Source organism: Pelophylax lessonae (assembly GCF_965119305.1).
Source record: "Pelophylax lessonae genome assembly, chromosome: 3".
Lineage (NCBI taxonomy): Eukaryota > Metazoa > Chordata > Amphibia > Anura > Ranidae > Pelophylax > Pelophylax lessonae.
In genome coordinates this window covers 449,067,730-449,083,591 of record NC_138770.1, presented here as the reverse complement: position 1 = coordinate 449,083,591, position 15,862 = coordinate 449,067,730, and the positions used below count along the sequence as shown (strand labels likewise).

The following is a 15,862-nucleotide window of genomic DNA, read 5'->3' as shown; positions in this document are numbered from 1 at the left end:
GATAGTTAAAAAAAGATGATATAAAGTAGTTTATACACACACCTAAAAACAGTTAATATAAAACTGATCCAAAATGATGTGTTTCCCTTTAAAATATCCTCTAGAGATTGATATCCTTTCTGTTTGTGTCTCTGGTGTTTAGGTATCAGCACAAGAAGTCAGAAAAGAAAACCCACTGCAGTTCAAATTCCGTGCCAAGTTCTTCCCTGAGGATGTGTCTGAGGAATTGATCCAGGAGATCACTCAGAAACTGTTCTTCCTGCAAGTAAAAGATGGTATACTGAGTGATGAAGTGTACTGCCCTCCCGAGACAGCTGTCCTTCTTGGATCATATGCTGTACAAGCCAAATTTGGAGACTACAGCAAAGAAATCCACAAATCTGGATATCTGAGCACAGAACGCCTTTTGCCACAAAGGTAAACATATAAACAAGTAACACCAATATTGAGATTACACAATTCTGTACAAGTCGCAATGAAATCAGAGATGCAAATCGCACTGATCTGCGGCTTTAAGATCACGCTGAAGTAGCAGGATTTCAAAGTCGCACTGGTGTGAACCAGGGCTAAGGCTAGGTTCACACAAGCCTGCACTTTATTTGAAGTGTCACTCATTTATCTCACTGTACAGCCATCCGGTGTGCTGCAGAAAAATGCAGACATACTGCATTTTTCCGCACTGCACATTACACCAGCATTGTGGTGTGAAAACAATGGTTTTCTCTGTGACCTACATTTATCCAATGCAGAAAAATGTTGGTCCCAACAGAAATTATGAAGTCCTGAAGTATTATTTAAGGAGGAACTTCAGCTTGTATTAAAAAATCCAGCACTGGATGTAGAGGACCTGTGAAATCATGTGACCTGATTGAAGACTTGGAAGAAAAGGTATTTTTAAAGAATGCAAGGGTGATTCAAGGAGGAAGGAAAGCTTTGCAAACAAATGATTGGGGAAGGGGAGGGGGGGTGTTCACCTTGCAGTTCCACTTTAAGTATTGCAATAACGTAGCAGAATCCCTTAAATAAATGTGGTGCAGGGCATAGCAACAAGTTCTCTTTGATGCCAAGACCCTGCAGCTGCTTATACTTTATTTCATTGCACACATTCGGCTGCTATGATCCCAAACAAGTCCTGTGAAAGCTACAGAAGACTGCAGACTCACTCACCGCTCCCATGTGACAGCGAGAAGTATGTGAGTGCCCAGCCACCAATCATCGGTGCTGTCATGTAGGAGGAAGGGCAATGAATAACATGCTCTCTATAGCTTAATATCACTTACCTGAATGAACAGCATGACAGTTAGAAAAGAGAATATATGTTTAAGCAGCTGCCATTAGGTTTACATAAACCTGTTGCTTTGCCCTGCATAGGCAGGTTACAGGGGCACTTTACATGAAGGTACAGTTATGAAAACTAGTCTATGAAATGACTGTCCATGTATCATATGTTTCTAGAGTGTTGGATCAGCACAAGCTTTCCAGAGAGCAGTGGGAAGAGAGGATTGAGGTGTGGCACACGGAGCACCGCGGAATGCTCAAGTAAGTTTGGTTTTGTGGTTTATATATTACTCAGCTCGAACATCTGTTTCCCTCATTCCACATACACATTACCAATGTGTATGTCCCACTCCATAAGCAAGTAAATACAATTATTTTACAGCGGGATAATTGTGGCAGAAAAAAAAACATTTTTTTTTTTTTCAAGTTTTCTATTTTATCTTTTTTGTCTTAAAATTAAATATGTTTTTAAGCGAGTCAAAATTATTCCCATCACCGTCACATAAGTAAGGGATCACTGTAGAACAGATTTTCAGAAACTTGTCCTCAGGGACACCTAATGGGTCTTATTTTCTAAATTTCTTCTTAGAATTGCATGATGAATAATTAAAGTGCTTCTACTAGTTGTGCAGATACCTGGAAATTCGCAAAACACAACATGTTAGTGTAACCTTAAGACAGTTTTGAGAAACAGTTCTTTTTTTTAAGGCAATGTCTGTATATCAGATGCATAGGTGCAATGATTGCGCAAAGATTGTCTTTCATCTCAATAGGTAGCAGAATTGTTTCCATCCTGTGCTGTGGGTTGAACTTCTACAGATTTGTTTTTTTATTTTTTCATTTTGGATGCATGCAGAATGTTTCTGTCACCCAACAGCTTACTAAAGCTTTCAGACTTTCCCTAAAGATTTCACCTTGCTCTGTAGAAATTTTGGTTTGACAGGCTCCTACTGACTTGTGTCAGTAATTGTTCACCATTTAAAGAGACACTCACTTTAAAAACACCAGATGCTTCTGACAGGTATGAAAACCTGACATGACAGGTGGTGCAAACACCAAGAAGAACATACCAGCAACATCTCTAAGAGCCCTTTCACACTGAGGCGCTTTTCAAGCACTTTGGCGCTAAAACAAAGCGCCTGAAAACCTCAAGAAAACCTATTCCTATTAAAATCAATAAATGCTTTCACACTGGGGCAGTGTGCTGACAGCATCGTTGGAGCATGTTTGGAGCGCTAAAAGAAGCACCTCAAAAACACCCCTCTTCATTGAAATGAATAGGAAGCGCTTGAAAAAGTTTCAAAAGCAACTCAAAATGGTTATTGAAGCAGTTTGCAATTATTGCCCTATTTTGCAATTCGGCACTGCAATAATTTAACAGACAATTGCGCGGTTGTGCGATGCTGTACCCGAACAAAATGTACGTCCTTTTTTTCCCACAAATAGAGCTTTCTTTTGGCGGTATTTGATCACCTGTGCGATTTTTAATTTTTGCGCTATAAACAAAAAAAGAGCGACAATTTTGAAAAAAAAAAAAAACAATATTTTTCACATTCTGCTATATGACATTACCCCCCCCCCCCCCCCCAAAAAAAAAAAATTTAGAAATCAACATTTTTTAACATTTTAGGCCAATTTGATCGCAGTTTCAGTTTGCTGAGAAGATCCGCCTGCTTTTTTTACATAAGCAGGTGGGTCTTCTCACCGTCTCCCCGACAATCGGGGAGGGCAGCGGCAATCGGAGCCATTCCTCCTGCGGCCGGACTCCCGATGTGTCTAAACGTAGGTCTACGTCGCTGGACCCAGGGGAGCCACACTGCCGCAGTAATATTACTGTTGGCAGTCAGCAAGCGGTTAAAAAAAAAGCACACTACCAGCACCTCAAAAGTGATGCAAAAGCGCTCAGTGTTTTATGGGCAGTTTTCAAGCGCCTCAGTGTGAAAGGGCTCTTAGTATTTTTTGCTTCACCCAAAGGCCTTGGCATTCTGAATAGGCAATGCTACACTGCATGAAAGGAAGGAGAGGGTAGGCAGTTTTCAGTACCATGAGGAAGTGCTGAAGACTTATCTGATCAGAATGCCCAGGAATTGGGGCAAAGCAGTGGAAACTGAATACTGTATATTTATTTTACACCTAAAGAATTCAGTTCTTTATACCCAATGTTTGTAGAGTTCTGGTCATCAGATCTTCCCAGTACAATGAATATACGCTCACCGGCCACTTTATTAAGTACACCTTTTCAATTGCTTGGTAACATAGATTGCTAATCAGTCAATCACATGACAGCAACTCAATGAATTTAGGCATCTAGACTTGCTAAAGTTCAAACTGAGCATTAGAATGAGGAATAAATGGGATTTAAGTGACTTTAAAAATGGCATGGTAGTTGGTGGCAGACATGCTGGTCTGAGTATTTCAAAAATTGCTGATTTACTGGGATTTTCATGCACAAGCATCTCAGAGTGGTCTGAAAAAGCAAAAATATCCAGTGAGTGGCAATTTTGTGGACAGAAATGCCTTGTTGAGGTCAGAGGAGAATGGGCAGACTGGTTTGAGATGATAGAAAGGCAACAGTAACTCAAATAACCACTCGTTACATCCAAGGTATGCAGAATACCATCTCTGAACGCACAACATATCGAATATTGAAGCAGATGGGCTACAGCAGCAGAAGACCACACCGGTTGCCACTCCTGTCAGCTATCAACAGGAAACTGAGACTACTATTCGCACAGGCTCACCAAAATTGGACAAGATTATTAAACCATTGCCTGGTCTGATGAGTCTCCATTTCAGCTGTGACATTCAGATGATAGGGTCCGATTTTGGCCTAAACATCATGAGAGCATGGATCCATCCTGCCTTGTATTAATGATTCAGGCTGGTGGTTTAATGGTGTGGGGAATATTTTCTTGGCACACTTTGGGCCCCTTAGTACCAACTAAGCATCTTTTAAATGCCACGGCCTACCTGAGTATTGCTGCTGACCATGCACATCCCTTTATGACTACAGTGTACCCATCTTCTGATGGCTACTTCCAGCAGGATAATTCTGAAGGCAAGAGGGGTACAACCCAATACTAGCAAAGTGTACCTAATAAAGTGGCCAGTAAGTGTAGATTGCAATAGTTGTTGCAAAGTGTAGTGTTGTGTTCTACTGCAAGCAGAGAGAGGGAGGCTGGGGCTGCTGATAGCCAAGTATCACAGTTCTTACTGTTATTGGAGGATAAAGGAAAAATAAAATATGTTATGTAGGAGAAATAGATTTGTTTTAGAAAGAATTTAATCCTTTAACTTTTTTTCCTAGACATCCTTTAGATAGCTCAGAAAGGGATTGCCCAAACACAACCTGCACTAGACTTTGGTCTCCATAGTTGAATCCTATTCCAATAAGCAATAGCTCCACACTGTACACAAGCAGTTATTTTCATAGCCCAGTACATAGCGTCTCAATTAGACATATTCCTTAGTAAGTGTTATGCATTCTGAAGAGCAATACAAGCCGCTGTCTGCACTGCAGGATTATCTCTTACAGTTCAGTGAACTGTAAGAGATTGGGGTCCTGTCCATCTGTTTTAAGTACAGCCTGATGTAGGTGGGGTTTCAGTGCTCTCCTGAACTACCGGTGCTTTTTTTTTTTTTTTACATATTTGATGTGATATCATTGTTACTATTATTTATTTATTTATTTATAAAGCACCAATGTATTGTAAGTGCTATAAATCAGATAATAACAGTTGAAAAAACATACAAACAAAAAATGTACAGAAGCAAAATACTGGAGGAGACCAAAGGACTGTCTGAATTAACTTTCTATGAATACAGATAACAGTGACTGAACTGAATGGAACTGGAATAATATGGTGTACAGAACACCAGGAATGGGTCCTGACTAAGAGATATATTTTCCTATTATTTGGGTTGTTATCCCTTTTAAGGGAACGTTCAAGAGACATTTTTAGTACTAAGGGGTTCTGATCCATGCTGGATAAGGGGTACTCTCTGGACTGGTAAGTTCTCATTTTGGACCTAGAATTCAGTGACTGAGAGAGACCTTGGGTGGGAAAGAGCCTCCAATCCTTGAATGCAGGGACTTTGGTCCCTGGAAGGATTAACCCATCTGCAAGGGAGTCTTGAAAAGCAATTTGAAGGAGTCAGCGCCTGTCTGAGGTGGAATGGAGTAGTCCACAGCTGTGAGAAAGTGTGGGCTGTCTGACTGTCTTAATTATACTAGGACTATGGACTGTTTGCCTTTATTTTTTGCTGAAGGAAGCTATGTGTGTTTGCTTGTTTTGAGAGACCAATAAAGACTATTTACTTTTACAAGTGGCTAACTGGTGATCTTGGCTTCTACATAGTAATAAACGAGTTGTGAAAAAAGTATAAACAATAGCTGGCGCTTTGTGGAAAAAAATAGCTGCTAGCAACAAAGGTAAAATATGCTCAAACTTTAGTAAACAATAAAGGAAAAAATATTTCAGCGCGTAGATAATTATATATATATATATATATATATATATATATATATATATATATATATATATATATATATATATATATACACATACAGTGCCTTGCGAAAGTATTCGGCCCCCTTGAACTTTGCGACCTTTTGCCACATTTCAGGCTTCAAACATAAAGATATAAAACTGTAATTTTTTTATGAAGAATCAACAACAAGTGGGACACAATCATGAAGTGGAACAAAATTTATTGGATATTTCAAACTTTGTTAACAAATAAAAAACTGAAAAATTGGGCGTGCAAAATTATTCAGCCCCTTTACTTTCAGTGCAGCAAACTCTCTCCAGAAGTTCAGTGAGGATCTCTGAATGATCCAATGTTGACCTAAATGAATAATGATGATAAATAGAATCCACCTGTGTGTAATCAAGTCTTCGTATAAATGCACCTGCACTGTGATAGTCTCAGAGGTCCGTTTTAAAGCGCAGAGAGCATCATGAAGAACAAGGAACACATCAGGCAGGTCCGAGATACTGTTGTGGGGAAGTTTAAAGCCGGATTTGGATACAAAAAGATTTCCCAAGCTTTAAACATCCCAAGGAGCACTGTGCAAGCGATAATATTGAAATGGAAGGAGTATCAAACCACTGCAAATCTACGAAGACCTGGCCATCCCTCTAAACTTTCAGCTCATACAAGGAGAAGACTGATCAGAGATGCAGCCAAGAGGCCCATGATTACTCTGGATGAACTGCAGAGATCTACAGCTGAGGTGGGAGACTCTGTCCATAGGACAAATCTGGCCTTTATGGAAGAGTGGCAAGAAGAAAGCCATTTCTTAAAGATAGCCATAAAAAGTGTCGTTTAAAGTTTGCCACAAGCCACCTAGGAGACACACCAAACATGTGGAAGAAGGTGCTCTGGTCAGATGAAACCAAAATCGAACTTTTGGGCTTTTGGGCAACAATGCAAAACGTTATGTTTGGTATAAAAGCAACACAGCTCATCACCCTGAACACGCCATCCCCACTGTCAAACATGGTGGTGGCAGCATCATGGTTTGGGCCTGCTTTTCTTCAGCAGGGACAGGGAAGATGGTTAAAATTGACGGAAAGATGGATGGAGCCGAATACAGGACCATTCTGGAAGAAAACCTGATGGAGTCTGCAAAAGACCTGAGACTGGGACGGAGATTTGTCTTCCAACAAGACAATGATCCAAAACATAAAGCAAAATCTACAATGGAATGGTTCACAAATAAACATATCCAGGTGTTAGAATGGCCAAGTCAAAGTCCAGACCTGAATCCAATCGAGAATCTGTGGAAAGAACTGAAAACTGCTGTTCACAAATGCTCTCCATCCAACCTCACTGAGCTCGAGCTGTTTTGCAAGGAGGAATGGGCAAAAATTTCAGTCTCTCGATGTGCAAAACTGATAGAGACATACCCCAAGTGACTTACAGCTGTAATCGGAGCAAAAGGTTGCGCTACAAAGTATTAACTTAAGGGGGCTGAATAATTTTGCACGCCCAATTTTTCAGTTTTTTATTTGTTAAAAAAGTTTGAAATATCCAATAAATTTTGTTCCACTTCATGATTGTGTCCCACTTGTTGTTGATTCTTCACAAAAAATTACAGTTTTATATCTTTATGTTTGAAGCCTGAAATGTGGCAATATGTCGCAAAGTTCAAGGGGGCCGAATACTTTCGCAAGGCACTGTATATATAACACCAAAAATGTTATCATAAAGTGATGTAAATAGGTAACAAAAAATATTTTTATATATTGACTAGTGATAGTCCTTATTGATCTATAAGTTTCTCTGGACCACTCCAACAAAGTGCTGCAATGTGTCCCCCCACTAATCCAATTCACTCACCAGAAAGTATTGCTGCACAAGTCATAGGTAGCAAACTGGGCTTAAAGGTATTATCTAAATTCAACGATGCCTTTATGGAGATGACAACCACCAAGTCAGTAGCCTTTGAAAACAGCAGATGGTTGGCAGAAGTTTGTGGAACAGATGCGCAGCAAAAGGCAAAGAGATTGATAAAATTTTATTTCAAAAGGGAATATTTGTGTACGTAAATAAAATATGAAAGGTGAAACACCACTGTGTGCTGAACTATTAAAACCGTGTAATGCCCAAATAAAATGACTGTTCAAAGACTAAATCAGCATATGGGCATAGTGAATAAGCACTAGAACACAACAGTTCACACTTAAAGGACAAAGGACTGTTCTGTAAAATAATCACCACAGGTGTGTCCCACCACCAGAAAATACTACACTATTACCAATGTTTTTACCTTTTGGTGAGCATCCATTTCACAAAATCCTGCCATCCATCTGCTTTTCTCAAAGGCTATTGACCTTGCGGTTCGGTTGTCATCTCCAGAAGGCCTTGACTCCTGGGAGTCTGTCCCCAGCATTACATCATTGAATCTGGATGATACCTTTGATCCAAATTTGCTGCCTATGACTTGTTCAGCAACACTTTCTGGTGAGTGCATTGGATTAGTGGTGGGACACATTAAAGCACTTTGTTTGAGTGGTCCAAAGAGACGTCTAGCTCACACTGGACTATCACTAGTCAAGAGTGACAATTATATATTAAAATTTTTTTGTTACTTACATCACTTTATGATGTAATTTTTTTTGGTGTTATATATAATTAAGCGCTGCACTATTTTTTATTTATAATAAATTACTTGTAAAGACTGATATTTTCCTTTGGGTAAAGAGACTTGCAGTGAGGGGTAGCATATAAGAAGTTGTGGAAGGAATAGATATGTCCTATAGAAGTATTCATGACCGATGGTAGAACTGAGAATCTCTAGATAGTGAAAAACTGGACACAATGATGATAGAGTAGATGAGGTGAGCAATTCAGAGGAATTGGTATGAGATAAAGTAGATAAAATTATTTTTCTCTTACGTCCTCCGACAGTCGCCGCCTCTTCATATTCGTCACATATGGGTATTAGACTTTGCTCCGAAGGAGTAGCTAGGCAACAGAATATGTTAACATTAAAGCTTTTAACATATCCCACCCTCAAGGGGTGGTCCCCTCAGTCAATACCCTCCTACTTCCTGCAACCATATCTCAGTTTCAATGTCTAGCTTGTCAGGAGTGGCTGGCTCTCTCTGTGCTGGGGCTTTGTGCCCCAGACTCTTTCTTCCTTTTTGATTTTTTGTTTGAGTTTTCTCTCTACCTTTACTTAGCTGTTCTTTTTGTCAGCATTAGTTAGTTCTTCTGATGAAGAGGATCATGCGGGCTGGGTCTCGGGCTGATCCCCCTGGTCGCAGGTCGTGGGTCAGTGGCTTCCCAGCCTGCCATCGAGCGTTCAGCCAGGTAATGCTCCTGGCACAGTGAACGACCCATCCCTGTTCGGTGCAGGGATGATTGGTGAGGTGGCTACCTCACTGGACGCTGTGCGGTTTCTTAACCCCCATTTTGTGCGTCTTGTATGCGACTCTCCCTGCCTCATGTGCAGCGGCTTGTTCGCCTGTGCGGGTCCCCCACGCCATTGTGAGGTAAGTGTATCTATGTGGGGACCTGTCTGTCTGGGGGGGGTGTCAGTCTGGGACTGTGTAACCTGCCTCTGTTCTCACTGTTTGTCTCCCTATCACTCGGCTGCATGCTGTGGGCTGCAGGGGGGGGGGGGGGAGCTGTGTGACACTATGTGTGTCAGCTTTGTCAGTGTGAGAAGCTGTGTGCTGTGGGGCATGTTTGTGGCATGTTTGGGCACTATACAGCGATCGCTGCGGCGATCTACCATGTTTTTTATATATGGATAAAATGTGTGCATTACTGTACTGTAGAGCGGCGGTTTCGGCGCCAAACGGCGCCATTTTGCCTACACTCGCTCCGGCCGCATGTTCTACATGCATGGCGGCCATTTTCTTGTAGCCTCCCATAGGCTTTAATAGAGCGCCCTGGTCTCATCACTTCCTCTTCTCCTGGGTACACCGATCGAGGCAGCAGCAGCGGCGAGGGTCTCCTCAGGTTATATCCTTCTTATCCATTGCCTGTGTCAGTTTTATTGTCCCTGTGGGGGTCTCATTGTGCTTGTGTGTGGTGCGGTGGGCTGCGCTCGCCGCGCTTGTTAAAGGGGCAGTTAACCCTTTATTGTCCGGCATTTGATATTGGGGCAATGGATTCTCAGGAGGGCAAATTTCCTGCCGCCTTGGTGGAAAGCCAGGGGACCGCTGTTTCCCCCCCAGGGGGGGATTTAGCCACTATTGTGGCTGACCTTGCTGCTCAGGTGCAGATGCTGGTGGCTGCTCAATCTACTAAGAGACCCAGAGTTTCTCTTTCCTCTGATTCTGAGGGTGAAGGTGATGGGGCTGTTATGGCGGGGGTCTCCTTATCGGGGTCCCGCTCCTCCCTGGATCTAGTGGGGTCCGAGGTGGAGGCTGAAGTTGAAGGGGTTGATAATTCTCCCCGTGGCTCGCCTGAAGAGCTTGCAATCATGGATGAATTGATTGCTTCCATAAAACAAACGCTGCGTTTGCAGGATGAAGTGTGTCCCCCCGCTGCCTTGGCGGCTTATGGGACGCAGAGAAAACGCAGGACGCCGCAGGTTTTTCCCTGCAATGATGGTTTTCAGCGCGCTGTTAAGGAACAATGGCGTAATCTACGCAAACCTTTTGCTGTGCCAAGTAGGTTCAAGCTGCGTTATCCTTTCTCGCCTTCCACTGATGAACGGTGGTGTGTGCCACCCCCGGTGGATCACGCAATTGCGGTTTTAAACAAATCCACTGCGATTCCTGCAGAGGATTCCCCAGTGTTCCATGATGCCACGGATAGGAGATTGGAGTCTCTTGCCCGTCATACTTACTCTGTTACGGGTTCTATGCTTAAGGCTCTGTTTGCCTCTCTCATGGCGGCCCAGGCTGTCGCAAGTTGGACGCAGATGCTTAGGCGCGTCCTAGTGGCCGATTCGGCCTCGCCGGCGACCCTGGATATGGTGGATCAAATCCACCAGGGTGTCATGTATCTGTGTGATGCGGACTTGGACTTAGTCCCGTTGGCTGCACGTGTGCACAGCGTGGCGGTGTTGTCTCGCCGCCTGGTTTGGTTGAAATGTTGGTCGGTGGACCAATCTTCACGTAAGACCTTAGCCAATCTGCCTTATGATGGGTCTCGCCTTTTTGGGGAGTCCTTGGATGTGTTGATTAAGGGGATCACCGGAGGTAAGAGCACTCTCTTGTCCCATTTCCCCAAGGCTAAGGGGGCTTCTGGGAAGAAGCATGCTAATTTTCGGCCCCCTCAGGGGTCCTTTCGTGCCTTTCGGTCACACTACAAGGGCAAACCGTTCAAAGGTCAAGGCTTTCAAAAGAAGCCCTGGTCTGGGAAACAGAAGTCCGGTCAGTCCGGATCCGCAGCCCATAACAGTGCGGCCTGAAGGGGCGCCCTCACCCAGTTTTGGGGTGGGGGGACGCTTGCTCGGTTTTCTTCAACCCTGGTTGGCCCGCGTGCGGGACAGATGGGTTCAGGAGATCGTTCGATCTGGTTACAAGATCGAGTTTCTCTCTCGGCCGGAGAGCAGATTTTTTCCCTCAAATCTTCAACTGTCTCCAGAGCGTTTACGGGACCTGCACCTGGCGGTGCGGGACCTGAGGGCTCAGGGAGTGGTGGTTCCGGTGCCTCATCGGGACAGATTTCGGGGGTTTTATTCCAATCTGTTCACCGTGCCCAGGAAGGAGGGCAAGGTTCGTCCAATTCTGGACTTGAAGGCTCTGAACCGCTCTGTGCGGGTTCGCAAGTTCCGCATGGAATCCCTGCGGTCGGTGGTGGCTGCCCTGGTTCCGGGGGAATTCATGGCCTCCATCGATTTGAAGGATGCGTATCTTCACATCCCCATTTTCGAGGGTCACCAGAGGTACCTTCGATTCGCCGTTGCGGAGGATCACTACCAGTTCGTGGCGTTGCCTTTTGGTCTCGCCTCGGCTCCGCGGGTTTTCACCAAGGTGCTTGCACCGGTTCTGGCGTTATTGAGAGCCCAGGGCATTTCTGTCCTGGGGTATCTGGACGACATTCTGGTTCGGTCTACGACCAGCCAGGGTCTGGAGAAGGACCTGTCTGTCACGATGCAAACTCTGCAGGAGTTTGGTTGGACGATAAATTTTCCAAAGTCGACACTGAGTCCGTCGGTTCGTCTTCCCTACCTGGGAATGATCCTAGACTCGGTGCAGGCGAAGGTCTTCCTGCCGGAAGACAAACTCAGAACTCTTCAGGAGGAAGTCAGGTCCCTCCGGGACGTTCCGCACTCGTCTCTGCGGACGTGCATGAGATGTCTGGGATTGATGGTCTCGGCCTTCGAGGCGATTCCCTTCGCCCAGTTTCACACACGGAGTCTCCAAGCGGAGATCCTGTCCATGTGGGACGGGCGACCTCAATCTCTGGATCTTCAAATCTCGTTGAGTCATCGCACCAGAAGAGACCTTCTGTGGTGGCTCCAGTCCCCGATGGTGTCCGGGGGCAAGTCGTTTCGTCCTATCTCGTGGACGGTAATCACCACGGATGCCAGCCTGTCTGGCTGGGGTGGTGTTCTGGGCGTTCTGTCCGCCCAGGGAACTTGGTCGGAGGGGGAGTCCTCCCTTCCGATCAACATTCTGGAATTGCGTGCGATAAATCTCTGTCTTCATCGCTGGACGGACCGGCTGCAGGGCTGCCCGGTTCGGGTGCAGACGGACAATGCCACGGCGGTGGCCTACGTCAACCACCAAGGGGGCACCAGGAGTGCCCGAGCGGCTCGAGAAGTGGCCGACATTCTGTCTTGGGCCAAGACTCATGTCCCGGCGATAACGGCGGTGCACATTCCGGGGGTGGAGAACTGGCAGGCGGACTATCTGAGTCGCCAGACCCTGGATCAGGGGGAATGGTCTCTCCACCCGGCTGTCTTCCAAATGTTGTGCGCGAAGTGGGGTCTTCCAGATGTGGACCTGTTCGCGCCTCGTCTCAACAACAAGGTGAGAAGGTTCGTGGCAAGGACGCGCGACACTCGGAACGCAGCACGGTGATTCTTGTGGCACCGGACTGGCCTCGCCGGTCCTGGTACGCAGACCTCGTGAATCTGGCGGTCGACGCCCCGTGGCGTCTGCCTTTTCGAGACGATCTACTGTCTCAAGGGCCGATATACCATCCTGCTTTACAGTCGCTGGCTTTGACGGCCTGGCTGTTGAGACCGAGGTCCTGAAGGAGAAGGGTCTCTCCCCAGAGGTCGTTCATACCTTGATCAACGCGAGGAAGTCTTCCTCGGGGAAGGTTTACTACCGTACTTGGAAGGCCTATTTTGCCTGGTGTGAGTCCAGGGGGTTTTCACCCCGCACGTACTCGGTTTCCCGAGTGCTGTCCTTCCTTCAAACAGGTGTCGATCAGCGTTTGGCGCTGGCTACGATAAAGGGTCAGGTGTCTGCGCTGGCCGTTCTGTTTCAACGTCCCGTGGCTTCCAACTCCTTGGTTGGCACTTTTGTTCAGGGTGTGCGGCATCTGGTTCCTCCTAGGAGGGATCCTCTGCCCCCTTGGGACTTGAATCTCGTTCTATCTGTGTTGCAACGTGCTCCTTTTGAACAGATCAGGGAGATCTCGTTGTCTATGTTGTCCAAAAAGGTCGCCTTTTTGGTTGCGATCACTTCGGCTCGCAGAGTGTCGGAGCTGGCGGCTTTGTCCTGCAAGTCTCCGTATCTGGTTGTTCATTTGGATAAGGTGGTCTTGCGACCTAATCCTTCTTTTCTTCCGAAGCGAGTTTCGGAATTCCATCTTAATGAGGATATTGTCCTGCCTTCGCTGTGCGCGAAGCCTAAACATCCAAAGGAGGTGAGACTACATTCTTTGGATGTTGTTCGGGCGATAAGAGTTTACCTTAAATCGACTGAGTCTTTTCGAAAGACGGACTCCTTGTTTGTTCTTCCAGAGGGTCCTCGGAAGGGCATGGCGGCGTCGGCCTCTACCATCGCCAAATGGATCAGGCAGACCATTGAACAGGCGTATGCCTTGCAGGGGAAGGTTCCCCCTGTGCCTGTGAAGGCGCACTCTACTAGATCTCTGAGTACGTCTTGGGCCTGTCGTCATGGGGCTTCTGTAGCCCAGGTGTGTAAGGCGGCGACCTGGTCGACCGTACACACTTTCACAAAATTCTACAAAGTAGATGTTCAGGCATCGGCGGATGCTTCTTTTGGCCGCAAGGTTCTTAGTGCGGCAATTCCCTAGGGTCCCTTGTTGGGGACCTCTGGCTGTTGGGATAAGTTTTTTTATCCCCTGGTTCTTTGTCTTTTCCTGGGTTGTTGCTCCTGTTGAGCAATTATTTTTCCTGTAGCCCAGCTGGTTTCCTTCCTTTGGTAAGGTTCCTTTCTTTGATGCGGAGACTGCGTTGCCTTTCGGCGCGGATGCGTTTCCCACCCCTCATGTTTGCACTGCTTTGGGTCGTCTCCATATGAGGCGGCGACTGTCGGAGGACGTAAGAGAAAACGGAATTTTTGTGTAAAATCTTACCTGTAAAATTCCTTTCTCTGAGTCCTCCGACAGTCGCCGCCCCCGCCCCTCTTTTGAGGTTTGGTTGTATACTCTACTGCTATTCCACTGAAACTGAGATATGGTTGCAGGAAGTAGGAGGGTATTGACTGAGGGGACCACCCCTTGAGGGTGGGATATGTTAAAAGCTTTAATGTTAACATATTCTGTTGCCTAGCTACTCCTTCGGAGCAAAGCCTAATACCCATATGTGACGAATATGAAGAGGCGGCGACTGTCAGATGACTCAGAGAAAGGAATTTTACAGGTAAGATTTTACAAAAATTCCGTTTTATCTTTGAGATATTGCACTATAACCATCTACTGATTTTTCATTTTCATAAATCTATAGAGAAGATGCAATGCTGGAATACCTGAAGATAGCCCAAGATTTAGAGATGTATGGCATCAACTACTTTGAAATTAAGAATAAAAAGGGAACAGACCTCTGGCTTGGAGTTGACTCACTGGGCTTAAATATTTATGAACAGGATGACAAGTAAGTAATCAGGCATTCACTGGATTGTTTGACTAGTTTTGCACTGGCCTGTTGATGTGAGAAAGCAAAATTGTACTTGTTGAAAATTTGCTTGGAGTTTGTACGGCATAAAATGCTATGATCGCAGTACAAAATCTATGTATATGTTTAACTATTTGACAGCCGTAGGACATCCATGGACGTCCTCGGTTTGCGGCGAATATAGCGGGATGATGCCTGCACCTACAGGCATCATCGCTGTATTACATTTTTCAGCCAGCAATCCCAGTTGTAGCAGAAGTGATTTGAGTGGCTAAATAGCCACTCGATCACTTCTGCAGTAAGTGGAAGGGGGTCCTCCACTTGTCCCGCTACCACCATCACCACCTTTGTCTTCTGGTCGCAGAGACAGGAGCAATGCGACCGGCGGCATCAGCTGAATGAAACAGATAAATTACAGCGAAGACTGCAAGCTAGACCCTCTCTCGGTGCCTGACCTCACAAAATGCGCTTTTGGAAGAATGGGCAAGCATTCCCATAGACACACTCCTAAATCTTGTGGACAGCCTTCCCAGAAGAGTTGAAGCTATTATAGCTGCAAAGGGTGGGTCAACTCAATATTGAACCCTACGGACTAAGACTGGGATGCCAGTAAAGTTCATGTGCATGTCAAGGCAGGCGTCCCAATACTTTTAAAAAAAATATAGTGTATGCGTAAAATGTCAGAATTGGCCCGGATGCGAAGTGGTTAAGGCTATTCTCAAAGCGTCCTTTTTGTTCAAATTTTAACAAAAATGTATCAGTTTACCTATCAATTCATATATTCATATCCTTTGCATAGTCACACCTTTTTAATATGTCCTCTATTAGTAGTGTTGCAGCCTGGAATACAAAGTAAAATGAGAAATAAAGTGGCATTTTATGTCACTAATTTACACATGTTGAAGTATAAAAAGAAAAACAAAATACCTTTTTTTCATGCTATAAACAGAAAATCATTGATTGGATACGAACCACTATTGCTGGTCCCATACAGTACAGTTTTATTGTGTAATCTGTTAGATTTAGTTACCAACAATTATGTATTGCAAGTGCCTGCCCAATTGTTTGGGTAGTCCTTCA

General features: G+C 45.0%; 1 protein-coding gene across 1 annotated transcript in view; it reads left to right on the top strand.

The window, feature by feature from the left end:
• Positions 1 to 15,862, top strand: part of EZR (ezrin) — a 144,591-nt gene that overhangs the window by 85,686 nt on the left and 43,043 nt on the right. Inside the window, exons 4-6 of the mRNA XM_082249572.1 lie at positions 143 to 417; positions 1,456 to 1,539; positions 14,615 to 14,761. Of these exons, the coding sequence (XP_082105698.1) occupies positions 143 to 417; positions 1,456 to 1,539; positions 14,615 to 14,761 (506 nt within the window). The remainder of the gene's footprint in view (positions 1 to 142; positions 418 to 1,455; positions 1,540 to 14,614; positions 14,762 to 15,862) is intronic.